General features: G+C 32.2%; 2 protein-coding genes across 2 annotated transcripts in view; one reads left to right on the forward strand and one right to left on the reverse strand.

Annotated features, from left to right (window-relative positions):
- Nucleotides 1-3,092: 3,092 nt before the first annotated feature.
- On the reverse strand, nucleotides 3,093-5,923 carry LOC143085587 (uncharacterized). Its single transcript, XM_076262040.1, has 2 exons — nucleotides 5,851-5,923; nucleotides 3,093-5,512 (listed from the first exon to the last, which is right to left on the reverse strand). Exon 2 carries the CDS (start codon nucleotides 5,498-5,500, stop codon nucleotides 3,188-3,190), a length of 2,313 nt encoding a protein of 770 aa, XP_076118155.1. The 5' UTR covers nucleotides 5,501-5,512; nucleotides 5,851-5,923; the 3' UTR covers nucleotides 3,093-3,187.
- Nucleotides 5,924-7,004: 1,081 nt separating this feature from the next.
- The window catches only part of LOC143043008 (exoskeleton protein RP43-like), a 47,901-nt gene continuing 39,074 nt past the window's right edge, over nucleotides 7,005-15,831 (forward strand). Inside the window, exons 1-2 of the mRNA XM_076215504.1 lie at nucleotides 7,005-7,175; nucleotides 9,425-9,527. Coding sequence (XP_076071619.1) covers nucleotides 7,094-7,175; nucleotides 9,425-9,527 — 185 coding nt within the window. The 5' untranslated portion in view covers nucleotides 7,005-7,093. The remainder of the gene's footprint in view (nucleotides 7,176-9,424; nucleotides 9,528-15,831) is intronic.

Here is a 15,831-nt window from a genome sequence, read left to right on the forward strand (position 1 = left end):
TTGTATTCTGTTTATTGTGTGGTAATATTGTCAATCATAACATGTTTATCATTACAAATGACATTTGTTTGGCAGTATCCTATTTATCAATGAAATTAACATAGTTTAAAAAGTGTTGGAAGAAATGTTTTCTCTTTGGAATATCAAGGGCCACATAAAGATCTTGATCATACCTCCTTCATTGACTTTATAGTGTACACACAATTATGGATCAGAAAAAGATTTAAATAATCCCAGAAAAGGATTAGCTTTCCAATGTGAATTTAGAAAAATATTATTTAGTTTGAATTTTGGTTCTATCGATTTTCTTTAAACATTTGTAAGGGCAAAGATTGAAAATTGTAATTATTGTTAATTGTTGTCAGGTTTATACATTAATTAATGGGAGATATCGTTTTTAATAAAAATAAAATCTATCTGTTGTTTGTGTTATATTATTTATTTATACATGTACCATGTGACATTTATTTGACTTTTTCATCATCTGCAAATTTAATTTACTCCCTTATGAGTAAAAGAATACTATATTTCGTATACTGTTCCATCAGACAGGATTCACCTGACCTCAACCTCATTTTATAGATCAGTGATCAAGGTTAAGTTTTTGGAGTCAAGTCCATATTTAAGATATACAATAATCAAAATGGTCATCTACATTAGATGCCTGGAATGATGGTAAAGTGAACATGTCTGTTTGACAGGGTTCATTTGACACTGACCACATGTTCATGGTACATTGGCCTCATTATAATTAGTCAATGTTAAGTATTCATGACGGATACCATATGCAATAGGCCAACTTTATTTGGTGTATGAAATGATTGCATGTTTTCTTGCAATGTTCATCTGAACTTGGCTTCATTTTATAGTTGATTGTTCAATGTTTCTAAAATTTTCGTATTTAGAAGTGCCAATGAGACCAACTCTCCATTCAAGTCACAATTTATAAAAGTAAACCATTTTAGGTCAAAGTACGGTCTTCAACACGGAGCCTTGGCTCAAACTGAACAGCAAGCTATAAAGGGCCCCAAAAAAGGGCTGTTTCTCAGAAGCCTCATTTTTATGCAAAAGTCCTAACTATATTCGGTGTATGGCATGAATTTCAGTTCTGAAAAGACAAACAGACAAGCTAGTTTAGTCAAACCGTGGTTAGACTTTGTAAGGCAACATTAGTTTTATTCTCTGGAATGGATCGGCTTGTCTTGAAAAGACCATTTGAATGATCATATTAACTTTAAACCCATTTAAGACATATAACAATATAATAAAACAAACTGTAGAGGGCAAAATCAACTATCAGCGGAACTGATAAAATGGCATCTAACATTTTCTTATGCGAATTATTGACCTGAAATGACATTTTTTTACCATTTATTGCACGTTTGCTTAGCTATAAGCCTGCATTTGGAAACTGTTATAGATGAACAGAAATTGTTGACAGCCAATAATTCAGCAATTCAAGATCTACAAATATGATCTTTAATTAAATCCTTATAGAAATGATATATTGTTTTAAATTGCGAGTATTTATCTTTTTTAAAATCTTTTGTGTGTGCATAAGTATAAGTATGTATGTCTTCTTAACAACTTCTAATGAGAGACCAAAGGTCGAATATATAAATAACTACAAGTCGCTGTATAACCTTCAACAATGATTAAAACCAATACCGTATAGTCCACTTTAAAAAGCATGGTTATGACGAAAATGTGAAACAATTCAAAAGATAATGGAATTTGATGCCAATGTCATACAAATGAGAGGTTTAGCTAACTATAAAACCAGGTTCAATCCACCATTTTCTACATAAGAAAATGCCTGTACCAAGTCAGGAATATGACAGTTGTTATCCATTCGTTTGATGTGTTTGTGCTTTCGATTTTATCATTTGATTAGGGACTTTCCGTTTTGAATTTTCCTCCGAGATCAGTACTTTTGTGATTTTACTTTTGACCTATTCTGTAATAATTGAATACACTCGTTGTACAGTCGATACTCAGGATTTCAGACTGAAACCATTTTAACCGTTTTTTTTTAGAAAGAGTAATATAGTGTAGTTATGTTTTTTTTTCTACACAAAGTTCATTCATTTACTCCACACTCTTAAACTTCACTACTTAATTCATTCATTTTTTCACCCATTCTAAACTCGATGCATTAGATTTTTGTAAAGCCTAAACTGTTTATCCATATTCGAATGAGATGTAGAGTGGGTTTTTTTTCGTAAATTTGTTTTATCCATTTATACCTTATGAATGATAAGTTGACATCTCATGATATAAACAAAATCTTTAATGCTCTATTATATTGTGAATTTCCTATGTGTTGAAATTTTCGAGAAAGAGTTATATAGCGATCAATATATTTTTTGTCTGCATCTCTTATTACCTGTAGATCCTTCAATATCGATTCTTATATTTAACAATATGATGGACAAATCGTCCTCATATATTTACTTCCAATTTACATTACATATGTTTTCATTTGTTTTATGATGCTTTTTTTTTCCTCGACTGTATTTTTGATATGGTTTATATGAGAGTATTTATTACAAACCCACAGCCTTTAAAACAGAGCTTTTTGTTATAAAATTTGAAACATAGATTACTCACTTGCTTTTTTATGATGTGCTATTGTTTATTTTTTACCAAAAGTTCTAACCAACCTAGCTGTAAATTCCCAAATACCTCGTGCTGAGTCACAAAAGTCGAGCGCACCCTAAAAGGTGTACTTGATTTGGTCCATATTTTTATCTGTTTTAACCAATAGCTACATTAATAAACTTGTTTTACCGAAATCAATGCTAGCACAAGTTAACATGCAATAATCCTATATCTATCAGTCATCAAATTGCTAAATATGATAGTACAAGGATAAAGGCTGTGGATTTTCTATAAAATTTCCATATGTTTAGCATTGAATCAACAGAAGGGTACATTGTCCTTAAGAAAATAATCTTTTGATGTAGAAATGGAAAAGACAATAACTAATTTTGATTTTTATGGCGTTCACCTCATGTTTGATTGAGCATTGTGCCAAGCAGTGTTTTTCTTTTTTTAAATTTTGTTCTCTTAACATCAGACAATTTTAAAAATTACCTTTTATCGTGTTTATTAACAACATTATGTGCAAAACCAGTTTTAATGTTTAGAAATCACTGGAGTTATATGATTAAAAATAATTCACTTGCTAACCAACAATCTGCCCAGTGCCAATATTTGACGGACGAAGCTCGACAACAACTGGATGTGCAGACATTTTTATATCCAAGACGGTTCCGTTGACAGATACATTCGTCTTATTAATTGCGGGAAACTGACCTGTAAATTTATGTACCGAAACGTGATTGATGGCACTACCTAGCTGTACACGAATCGTTGAGATAGACACTTCAGAAATATCTACAGGTTTCCATGCTACAATGTGTGAGGCATGCTGGAGGAGTTGTTGTAGTGACATAGACGACCCTGTAACGTGAGCTTGAGATGACCCGAATAAATAAACATAACCATTGTCATTTTCTTGGTAAATTCCTAAGAAGTACTTGTCACCAATAAGATTAAGTATTCCTTCGAAAGCATAAAATACATTTTTCTTCACAAAGTTATGCGTCGTGGAAGCAGTTAAGCCACTTCGACAGAACAATGTATGACAATACTGCGAATTTGCATAGAAAAACCATGTGACTTTTTGGACGTTAGACCTCGCGAGAATTAGAAGTCCTCTTATACCGTACAATGCTTGCGCTGCTTCCGATACACACTCAGGAAATGTGCAGCTTTCTCCTTTACCATCGGCATCCCATCCCCATTCAGTCACCCATATCGGTTTTGATGGCATATTACTATCTCTCCATCGAACTATGTTTCTTATGCTGTTAAATGAAGAATCTGGGTGTTCTGGATAAGTTCCTATGCGAACTCCGTTACTGTTTGTTCTGAAGCTATAGGTGTGAAAATTAACCACACTAATGTTCACAGCAAGATTCTGTGTAACGCGAGTGCCAATGTAGTTTCCAGTATCATGCTTATCGTGAGCCTGGAAAGCGCCAGGAAGAATTTTGATTTTCGGATCGATTTCTTTTAGACCTGCACTCATACCTTTTAAAATCTTATTGTAAAAACTCGCCTCATAATCCCAAGGTTCGTTACCGATTTCAACTGCGTCTACCAGGCCATTACCATGAGCTGCACCAAAATGGCGAGCAAACTGTTTCCCTAAATTGAACGCTTCTATTTCGGGGCTTTGCCAAACTTTCTGAGGAAAAGACTTATTCGTAAACTGAAATGAAACATCGATCACAAGGTTTGCTTTTCGCCATGCGGAATATTCAGTATCCCAATTAAGCCAACTTTTAGCCTGGGTACCATGGTTATTTTCCATTTCGCAATACTGAGGGTCTTTACTTGGATCTGTAACGTCCCAGTCTAAGTTATGATAATTTCTTGCATGTGAAGCAACGGCATTGTATAAATTTGGACCTTCATTGCTGTTCAACAAACTACTGTATTTACTGTGTTGCCACCCCCATATACCATTGACTCCAAGTATATTCCTTATTGTGTTTTTCTGTGTATTAGCAATAACTGGTTTGCCCCATAACGTTAAATGATCCCATGCGTCAATCTCCCAACAATAAACTTTTTCATAGTTCTTTTGGAACAGTTGATACTCTAGTTGGATGTATCGAACGGTCCTCGCTGGACTTAAGTCTGTGTTGACGGCATGCAGTGCATTTGGAATTAATGACACGGTATGAGTAAAGGCAATGTTGTCAGCCGAAAATAGCATCGTTAGAACAGTTGCGGAATTAGACCCGGCCCAATGTCTTGTCCGAACCATTCCGACTTCTCTTAGCGTTCCCAAATCCACGGTTATACGTTCCCTGCAGCCCTTTGAGCCAATTGAGGCGATTTCTTTCAGCTGAAAGTTGCTATTTGATTCCAATAATATTTCTTTTACGTTGTCGAGAACCTTCGTGATTGTTATTTGTTTATAATTGTCAGCATGCTGCAAAGATTTCAAAACTTCTGTTGTTGCATTCCAGTAAGTAACACGTAGCTCTGTTTCAGTTTTATAGATACCCCATACCGATAATAAATGTAGATCTATTGGAGTTGGGAAATGTATCATCATTTTGGCTTTTTGTTGACCTGTTGTGTTAGTGTTTACATTTACATTTGACAATGTATAGAAATTTCCATCCGTCATCTTTACCAGGTCATTTGCAGATCCACATTCAGCACTACAATGGCCATTGCTACAGGCATTTAGTAGGATGTTTTCGTCAGCACGTGGTACATACCCTGATGGAAGACATGATCCAGAAGTCCAATGTGTGTTGTCATCATTGTCTATTATATTTGCAGCATGGTTTGCACCAGATGTAGCCTTTACAGACACTCCCGGCATTTTGGTCCAAGATGGAACATACCCAGCATCAGGATCCCAAGAGTAAACCGACAGTATAAACACAAGAAGAAGCAGGCACTCTTTCTCCATCTCTGTTTTCACCTGAAACAATTAATTATTCTGGATGAGTATTTAAATCACAACAACTACTAACGAGAGTTTGAAAGTAAATATAAATGAGACAGTATCTAATATGAAAATATACAGAAAATATAAAGAAAATATATCTGGCTGTTTATCATTATTGTCTCGTTCAAAATACATACATGCATGTATTATAAGATCATGCGCTTTGATAAAACCAAGAAGAAACAAATCAAATGTATCAAAATGATTAAAGCAGTAACCAATGTCTTACGCTAAAGTTTAACAATTAACCTCGTATTTAAAATTATGAATATTATTCAATATAATCTTATGATAGATATTCACCAACTTACTTCAATCTTATCTCGTACACTGTATAAATTATGACAATATATGTGTCTGATAATTACAAGTTAGTACATACTTCGAGACGTAACAACACGAGGAGTTATTTCTAACCGGATTTACGACGGAAAGAAAAGGAAACTAACTACAATAAAATGTTGTTTAATGACAAATGTTTTCGTCAATCTGTTTAGGATGGTATCATATTGAGGACACAATTTGATATGATACTTCTAGACATTAAACACGCTTCTGGATATGGTCAATTGTATTTATCGTGCCACAGTTCCTTATAAATGGCAATTGGGAAGCAAAATTATATTTTACATAGTATTTACAAATAACAACTCTTTGTCGAAAACTAGCAGTCAATTTTGTCAAAATAACTTTTAAATTTGTGTTAATGGCTATGCCTGTTTCCAAAACCAATTCAAAATTTGAATAAAACAATTTCTAAACTAACAAACACAAACACATATTTCTATTATATAGTAAGTTACATCCATCATGCCTCATGCTATGTTTATCTATAAGAAATGTGTTTTGGTTGTCTTATTATTAAGAATAAGTACGAAAAGTAGAAATATCAAGCTAGAATATTACATAAAAGGGTCGATTTTGGATATACAGGCCAGCTAATTATGGGCCAAGAACATCAAGCATAAAATACAAAAGAGTATATTTGGGTGCGAAAATTTGATAAATAAAAGAATAATTAGCTACAAATATTGGCTAGAAAAGATATGGCCTTAAGCTTTAAGAATACAGAAATAAAGACCCACCATCCAGTTCCCCATATTATAATTAATATATGCAATGGCATTCTAAAAAAGACACGATGTCATGTAATAGTTTTATTCTGATTACAAAACATAAAAACATTCTGATTTGGTCATATAGACCCAAAAACAACGGATATCGCCAACTTTTAACATGTTTAAGTTTATGATCTATCTAAACTAAAGAAAACTACGAAAATCGAAAACCAACGAATGATAATGAATCGACAGTATATAAATGTATTATGCAGATAAAAAATATCATGTACATTCTAATTCATATAAGACGAATACTCCACATCTTATTTTTCATGCACACTATTTAAATGAATTAATCGATACGCTATAATAAAATATGTTAACATTCGTTTATTATAATTGAATGTATAGGATAGAAAGTACCGAAAACCTTTCACAAAGAGAGTATTTATAGCAAGCGTAAAGAAGGAAGTTTATATACCAAAAAGTTAATATGGGCCATTTCAGCACTCATATGATGACACATACAGCAGTCATTTGTCTGACAGTATTCACAGTCATGATACAAAAGAAAGGTACATTTATAACTTCATAAACCAACATTTTCCTAACAAAAAAATGACCCTAGCTGCCCCTTCCAACGCCCCCCCCCCCCAAAAAAAAAGACTTACCACGAAACCGTTTTTTTAATTAAAGAATTATCATAATTATATTAGCACTACACTTCACTACAAATTGAGAATAGAAATGGCGAATGAGACTTCAACCCCGACCAAAGAGCATTTCAAGATCACAAACGGGTACTAGTATACAACATAGCGAGAATTTCCCACATCCTGTGGCGAGACTCAGCTAGCCCCTAAACAAAAATGTGTACTAGTAGTTCAGTTAAAGTAGACGTCACACTAAACTCCAAAACATATGCATGTTGTGTACAAGTTATCATTTTGTACAAATTATAATTTGTACAAAAAAATTGTACAAATTATAATTTGTATTTTTACTTTGTACAAATTGTAATTTGTACAAAAAGAGCCTGTACAAATTACAATTTGTACAATATTTGACGAAAATTCAGTTATAACTTGTACAATAATTCATAATATGGATTTTGGTGAAAAAAGCATTGATACATACCACTGTTATTAAAGGACCATACAGCCATGACTGTAAATCTTATTTTCAAAATTCAAAATTGTTCTTTATCATTCGTTTGGGCAGGTGATTGAATTATGGCATCGGGGATGAATCTTTTGACTTTCACATTTATCTCTTCTTAAACACTTACTTTGGGGTCAAATTCTTTAATAAGTTGCCAAAGCTATATATCCTAGGAATTATTATTTACACTCTTTTACATGTTAGTCAGTTCTCAATTGATATAATAACATGTGTTAACATGGATGACGTTGTTGATCACAAGGAGAAATTTGTCCAAAACTCTAAATTGGGCAAGACACTGATATTGAAACACCCAATATTCTTGCAAGTAAGTGTGCACTGTTGACAATAGATTGAAGACTAATATCATACCACAAAAACAACATTCAGTAACTATCACAACTTGTTGTTTGGGGTTAATGTCATTATACATATTCCTCAGTATGATCGTGTCCAAACCTGTCCTCGATAAATCTAAGGCGATATATCTTAGGCGTAATTGTTGAATCTGGAGATTTTGGTTACCAAATAGGAAAAGCTGTATAAATTTTAACAGGATATTTATTTCTTAAAGTTAAATTGTAGCTATGAAAGACACATGTTTATTCACAGCAACGGTTCTTGAGCTTCAACTTTCGCTATGTGAAATAGTTAAACTGCCTTTGAAAAAACAGGTTTTTTGGGGTTTCTTTTAAGTTAATGCATAGGCGGGTACAGTACTTTTGAATGTAAAAATGTGAAAGTTATCAGATGTTGTGCATTTCCCAATGCCATCGCAAACGAATGATAAAGATTTATTTTAGTATTTGATAAATAAAGGTGAATTATGAAGTAATTTATTAGAAATTCGGTAGTGTGTATCAATGATTTTTTCACCAATATACATATTATAAAATATTGTACAAGTTATAAGTGAAATATCGTCAAATTTCGTACAAATTGTAATTTGTACAGGCACTTTTGTACAAATTACAATTTGTACAAAGTCAAAATATAAATTATAATTTGTACAAAATGATAACTTGTACACAACATATGCATGAACCTAAATTTAGAAAAAATCATACAAGACTAACTCATCTATGCCTCTAGCCAATTTAAAATGAACACACAGCACTACTCACAGTGAAATTCAGTTTAAAAGAATTCTGAGTCCGATGTCAGAATAGGTTACAGAAGAGCTTTAGCAAAAATGACAATGATACATATATAACAAAGGACGACTAGCAGTTACTAACATGCCAGCTAATTTGCTTATTAATTCTTGATCTTTTAATGTTTTATTTTTGATCCTTTTTTTTTTTACCTTTTGAATCCCTTGCAAGGGTTTCAAAAGAGGGACGAAAGATACCAAAGGGACAGTCAAACTCATAAATCTAAAACAAACTGACAACGCCATGGCTAAAAATGAAAAAATTATGTGTTGATATAAACTATCATTGATATGGTCATGATTATAAATCTACCACAGGAATAAATTACCTTAGCTGAATTTGGCGTCACATTTTGGAATTTTGGATTCTCAATTCTCTGTAATTTCGTACTCTCTTTGGCCGTTTTAACTCTTTTGATTCGAGCTTCACCGATAAGACTTTTGTAGACAAAGATCTGTTGGCGTACACGATTTTAATAACTTTGGTAAACCAATTAATTTCTTTTATAGATACTAGTAATGTAAATGCTGCAATTCAACTGACAGCAACTCCTTACCTGCAGACATTTGTATCACATGTCACGTACAATGGAACAACATATTATCCGGAAGGGTGAGATAGACCGATAGATGTGCTAACCAACTCCCATTAAAAGAAACAAACACAAAAAAAAAATACGTTTTAAGGCCGTGCAAATATGATATATATATGTAGGACTCAAATCTATGGTAGGTTCCAAATCTATGGCAGATTCCTAACCTATGGTAAATGTGACGTCATGCCATCCCAAATCTATGGCAGATTTTTAAAAATCCAAATCTATGGCAAGTTTTTGTAATTTCCTATAAATCTATGGCGGATTTTTGTTGTTTCCAAATCTATGGCAAATTTGTGCAAACGGAAAACAATACAGTACATTTTCTACCAATCAATGATTTGTCTCAAGCAAGTGAAAATATACGACACCGGGGGCATGTCTATTAACATTTGTGAAATAAAAATTCCATAATGGTCAACCAAAAAAAAAAGAAATAAATTCATATACCTTAATGCAGACTTCAAGATTAAAATGATGCGCTATGTAAAAAAATAAACATTTTTTAATATGTGCATGGTACCTGTTTAACCCATTCATTAATCGAACTAATAAGTCCTATCACAATCAAGAAGGCCGCTTTTTATAAAAAAAAAATAGTTAAAAAGGAACAAAAAAAAAATGAACAGTTTGAATTTAATGATATTTATTTCAGCGATATCGTTAATACATCTTCTTTTATTTAATAACAATTTAAATCAAAATTTGTATCCGGTAATGTAATATTCACTTTATAAACTGTGTCAGCGGTAAACAGTTAACTACTTATAAAACTCCTTTTCTAAAATATGCTGTACCGAAAATAGCAATGCCCTTATTCGTCGCGGTCATCGACCGATACAGAACATTTTGTCACTCTTCGTGATAATAAGTCACATCTATCTTTAAACCTCCTGATAATTGTTTTCAGGGAATTGCCTTAATTTTGAATGGTATTGTGTTGAAATATATGGGTTCCGCCATCGTTAGTGGCGTCGAAGATGTAATTTGGCATTGTTCAATTGTGACGTTATATTTACTCTTTTCTCCAGATCTGCCCTAGATTTGGAGAAAACAAAAATCTGCCATAGATTTGACTTCTTTGGCGTTTGTCATATATTAGGAATCTGCCATAGATTTGGAACCCGCCATAGATTTGAGTTCTACATATATATAGCGGTTTTTATCGAACACAATCGTAGGTTTAAACGTTGTTTTCAATTTAGACTTGTTTATAATTATTTCGTTTGGGCTTGTATTATATTTTCCCTCCGGCTTATATAACCCTTCATCCTTTTTTCGACTCTTTACAATTCAAGAGTCTATACTAAGTTCAGATAAATTATATGGCCTTCCAAATACTTTTCAATCCCTAACATCACTGAAGAGACATTATTTGTCGAAATCCGGATGAGGTGTTCAAATTTTAGCACCTCATGTTCTCATGTTTGTGATTTACCATCTTTGCTGTAAGTGTATTGTTGACTGTTTGGTATTAAATTGATATAAAGATCCATTTTGTTAAAGCGTGTTATCAATTTGTTTAATTGCTTTTTTAACATTTCATTCTATAAATTTATTTCATGCATTTTGTAAAATGCCTTTCAATTTTTCCAGGCATTTTGTAAAATGCCTAGAAAAATTAGTCATTATGTATAATGACTGAATGTTGCAGGCATTTTAGAAATTGCCTAAAGTTTTCAGGCATTTTACAAAATGCTTGTAACATATATATATATAGATACAAGTACGTCTGAACCAGTGACAACGCTAAAACAGATTTATCCATCGGATCGCCAGCAGTATTGGTGATACACGGCTGTTTACGTTCTGTTTCTCTAATACTATTGAAATGTATCCCTTTCCGAACCCATTGTATAAAAAAAATTAATCAACGTGTGGTTGCCGGTGATCTCAACAGATAATTGGATGATTTTAAGGGTCATGACCTTTTTAGCTAACTGGATGAATCAAAATATGCTATGACAGGTGTTAATGAAATTGACAACTTCGTGCAATGTGAAAGGCACTCGAAGGGGATTTTCGGTTAACAAAAAAAAAAGAAAATGTATTTTTTAATCATTAGAGAAACAGATTCTCACATAATTACTCGTGGATTATCGGATTTATCCAATCTCGATAGTTAAATCCGATAATCCACTCGTATCAATGTTAGAATCTATATATATACAACTCGTCTAAAAATCAGCCCAACAATGTTAGATCTGTAAAGGAGTAGGTTCAGTAAGACCCCTTTTTGGCCCCAAAATATAGCAGTTTTACAAAATTGTTAAAATGTAAACCTTTAGTTATTTATTGGACAGTAGAATGCTTCTGCTACATAAATATGGGCTGTTTTTGACAATACAATGCACATATATCCGGTACTAGCACCATTAAGTCATGCTAAATTACTGAAATCCTCATAATTCTACCATTTTAGTTAAATTTTAGATGGTTTTCGTGTTCATCCTTAATATTGAAATATAAGTTGTATTTTATGATAATACATAACATATATAAAGGTTGAGGATGAACACGGATGCGGCCACTTTCATTTTTACCAAAAACCAGCTGAAAAGTGGCATTTTTCGGCATATTATGTAGATTTTTCATATTTGAGCATGAATCGGATCGTTTTTAATGACTAAATCTGTTAAAATCTTTCACATTAACTAATTAATTCAAATAAAATAGACACTTGAGTGTTTAAAAAGTGGTCAAAATCTTTCGTTAGATGAACCTGAAATTTGAGGCCAAAATCGGTCCTTACCGGACCTACTCCTTTGCTTTCGCCATTTTTTTGTTCTTTGCAATTTTTTTTTGTTCTTCGCCTGTCGAAATTTGAACTCATGCTACTGACACGTCATGCTACCAAATCGCCTACACTGTAACTGACGCGCTAGACTACTCGACCACATTGTTTTCATTAGTTCGAATCCCGGCGAGGGGAGAAAAAAAATGGCGAATGCAAATTTACAGATTCAACATTGTTGGGCTGATGTTAAGACTATATACTCATGATTATGTCTTTTTTTTATATCCGGTTATATGATCGTCGGTAGTCTTCGAATGGCAGTCATCTGGATGGTTAATGATATGGCGTCTAGAATAAGATACATATAAAATACTGATCTATATTGTGATTTGTTTATATTTAGACTGATTGTAATTTGGATATACATTTAAGTAGTAGTATGCTATCAATCAAATACGATAATTGGAGTAAAATCAGTGAACAAGAATTTGACAAAATGGCCCTTTTAATGAAAATTTTTGACAAATATTCGAGAAGTTACATTTTTTCTCTCAAAAACTATGATAAATTATTAGAAAATGCATATAGGTAGTAGTCACCTATAGAAGATATATTTCAATTTACTTAGTCCATATACATTCAATATTTGTGTAATGTTACACACGTGTTGCTCTATACCTTTAGGAAATTTGCTGTTTTTATCTTGTAGTTAAGGTAATAACAGAGACATGATTTTGATATAAAGAGTGTCTTTCAAAGTACTCGCATTTGCAGATCCAAATTAAACAAAATAAAATAGTACATATATATATTTAAAGTGTTGCTTTTAAATAAACGAATATATAAAAATATTTAAAATATACAAATGTAGATTATAAAAAAATAGAAAGGCAATGAAAAAAGATTTGTTTTGCCGAATATATACACAATTTATTGAAAGGGAGAGTCACATTACGAATGGTAAATAATAGACATAATTTGTTGAGCTGGATTTCTGAGTCTAATGCACATGCTATGTTTTTTTTTCGTTTCAGAAATTATTCACGAGAGTGGTTAATTACAGGACAAATTCTGAACTACACTATCACGATAGAATTTATAGCATGTGTCCTAGAGACGGCTAATAATAAAGGAGTTTGTATAGACGATAACATATTTGTTTATGATGGTATGTAATAGTTTTTTTCCTGACTTGACGGCCATTCATTGTTTTTTTGTACCTAAAATTGTTGGAATGCTTAACACAACCTAACACATTGATCTTCAAATGAAGACTGAACGATAATGTCTCCGGCTTTGCGAAGAATGAAAAGAAAGTTTTTTAATCAATTTATCTATTATTAGACAATCTGATTTGATACCACAGGAATAGATTATCATAGCAATATTAGGCAAAATCATATGACTTATTTGTTCTTTAGTACTCATCAACCTCGTACTTTATTTGTTTTGATTAAAACAATCTTTTTTTATTCAAGCGTACCTGATGAGTTTTTTTGTAAGATTTGTGAAATTATATGCCTCAATCGAAAAATTTAACAGCTTGAATGATTTTAAGCTGAATTGAACAAAAGCTTTATACTGACAATTTCCCTTGCGAATAGAATTATTTTGGTTTGGAACATTATTGACGAGAAACAAATTTCAAAATGAATATATGGTATACCACCAATTTGGTATAATGTATTGATATGTAAAATATTGAATGTACATGTGCTACTGAACATTAAAAAAGGATGTTGATTAACTTCTATTGCCTCTAATTGATCACAAAATATTTAGTCCTATACAATTTGAATATCAAACTGTTATTTGATCAAAAGTGTCCAAAATAATTTATGTGCACTAAGTACAAATTTCTTGTGATTCATATCTTCATGTTCATATAGATCGTAGAGTAGCATCTGCCGGGCGTCCAATGCATTTTTCTTGTTTTATTTAAAAGGTAAAAATGAAAGCACAACTCTACTTAAAGAGACTTGCTGTGGACTTGGTGACCCAGTCCCGTTCACAGTGCAGAGTACATACGGCGATATGTTTGTTCTTTTTCAAACTGATAACACAGTCGCAAGGGAAGGTTTTCGTATAAGTTATATACTGGAGGGAGCACCAACGACAACTGCACGTGTCATCATAAGTAAACCATCTAGTTTCACAGTTCAAACTTAACCTTTACATAGTTATAAAGAATAAATTTCCACACTTTTATATAACTTTTAAAATCATTTATGAATCATGTGTTGATCTCAACGTTAGTGTGATAGTGTCTTCTAAATCACATCATTAAAAGTAGCTATTTGCTGACGAAATATTCATATTAACCTGATGTAAGGCAACGCAAATAATTGTATTTTATTTTTATTGTAATATTATTCGTCCTATCGTGTGTAAGATTACTTTTAAGTATTTCCAAGACAGTATTTTTATTTTCAAAATCAGTGATACCTTCCAAGTATCAAAAAACAGAAAATAATATTCACAGAAAGATGTTTTTGGAGTATGCAAAACATATTCTGATGTACGAAGAAAAAATGGACTGTTTGAATATTTAAAGTGAAAATAAATAAATTAGGAAACAAGTGTCATCAAATTGATTGCTTGATTTATTGTTTTGCTTCATATCATACTTGTTACGTAAAATTAAAGTGAATAACTGTCATATCAGTTGACACTAATTATACGATTTTTCAATATTGACTTTTTTCGAATTAAAAGGGTTTCATACATCCGCTTTAAAAAAGGGAAGTAAGCTTCAAATATTGACATACAGATATTTACAGTTACAGTTATCAATACTGTCGATGCTTTGCACAAGGTCATTATTTATTAGAGTGGTTATGACGTCTTTACCCATTCGATGTGTACTAATTGATACTTTCTTATTTTCATTCATAAAAATGTAAAAAAATAAGAACAGATTTTATTAGTAGGAAAGAGCTTCAATCATCAGATCGACACGAAACACTTATACAAAATACACAATACATAAAGACCCAATATAGGTGTACTCAAAGTTACTGAGAGCATAGACAAAGCCAACTATGCACCATTATGTTTTCTCTGACTTGTAAACTAAAACGCACAGATACCAAAAACAAGTGTAAAAAATTAAAAACATGAGAAAAACATGACCTTGTGCAAAAATATAGATATCGACATACCATAATGCAGGACAATAAGTGATCATAAAAACATCGAAATTCAGTATGAATATGGTCAAATGTAACACGATAAATCATCAATAATATCAGGAGCTTTTACAAATATTAAATATATGTTGATAATTACGTGTAAAGGTGCATTTCTAACTCAACTACTATTACTAATACGGCTTTCTGATGGAACGTAGCTTCATCTTACAAGATTTCATATTTGTATTTTTCAGGCACAAACCACGATATAGAAGACAATAAACTGCCAATGTATATTGCTGTTGGATGTGGCATGCTTGTAGCTTTAATCATACTAATTATTTCTGCTGTCTGTTATTATAAAAGGAACACAACCAGTGGTGATAATACTCAATACTATGAAAATTATGAAATAAAAACCTAAAAGACTCTAATCAACAAAATTCGGAAAAA

Source organism: Mytilus galloprovincialis, chromosome 8 (assembly GCF_965363235.1).
Source record: "Mytilus galloprovincialis chromosome 8, xbMytGall1.hap1.1, whole genome shotgun sequence".
Classification (NCBI taxonomy): Eukaryota; Metazoa; Mollusca; class Bivalvia; order Mytilida; family Mytilidae; genus Mytilus; species Mytilus galloprovincialis.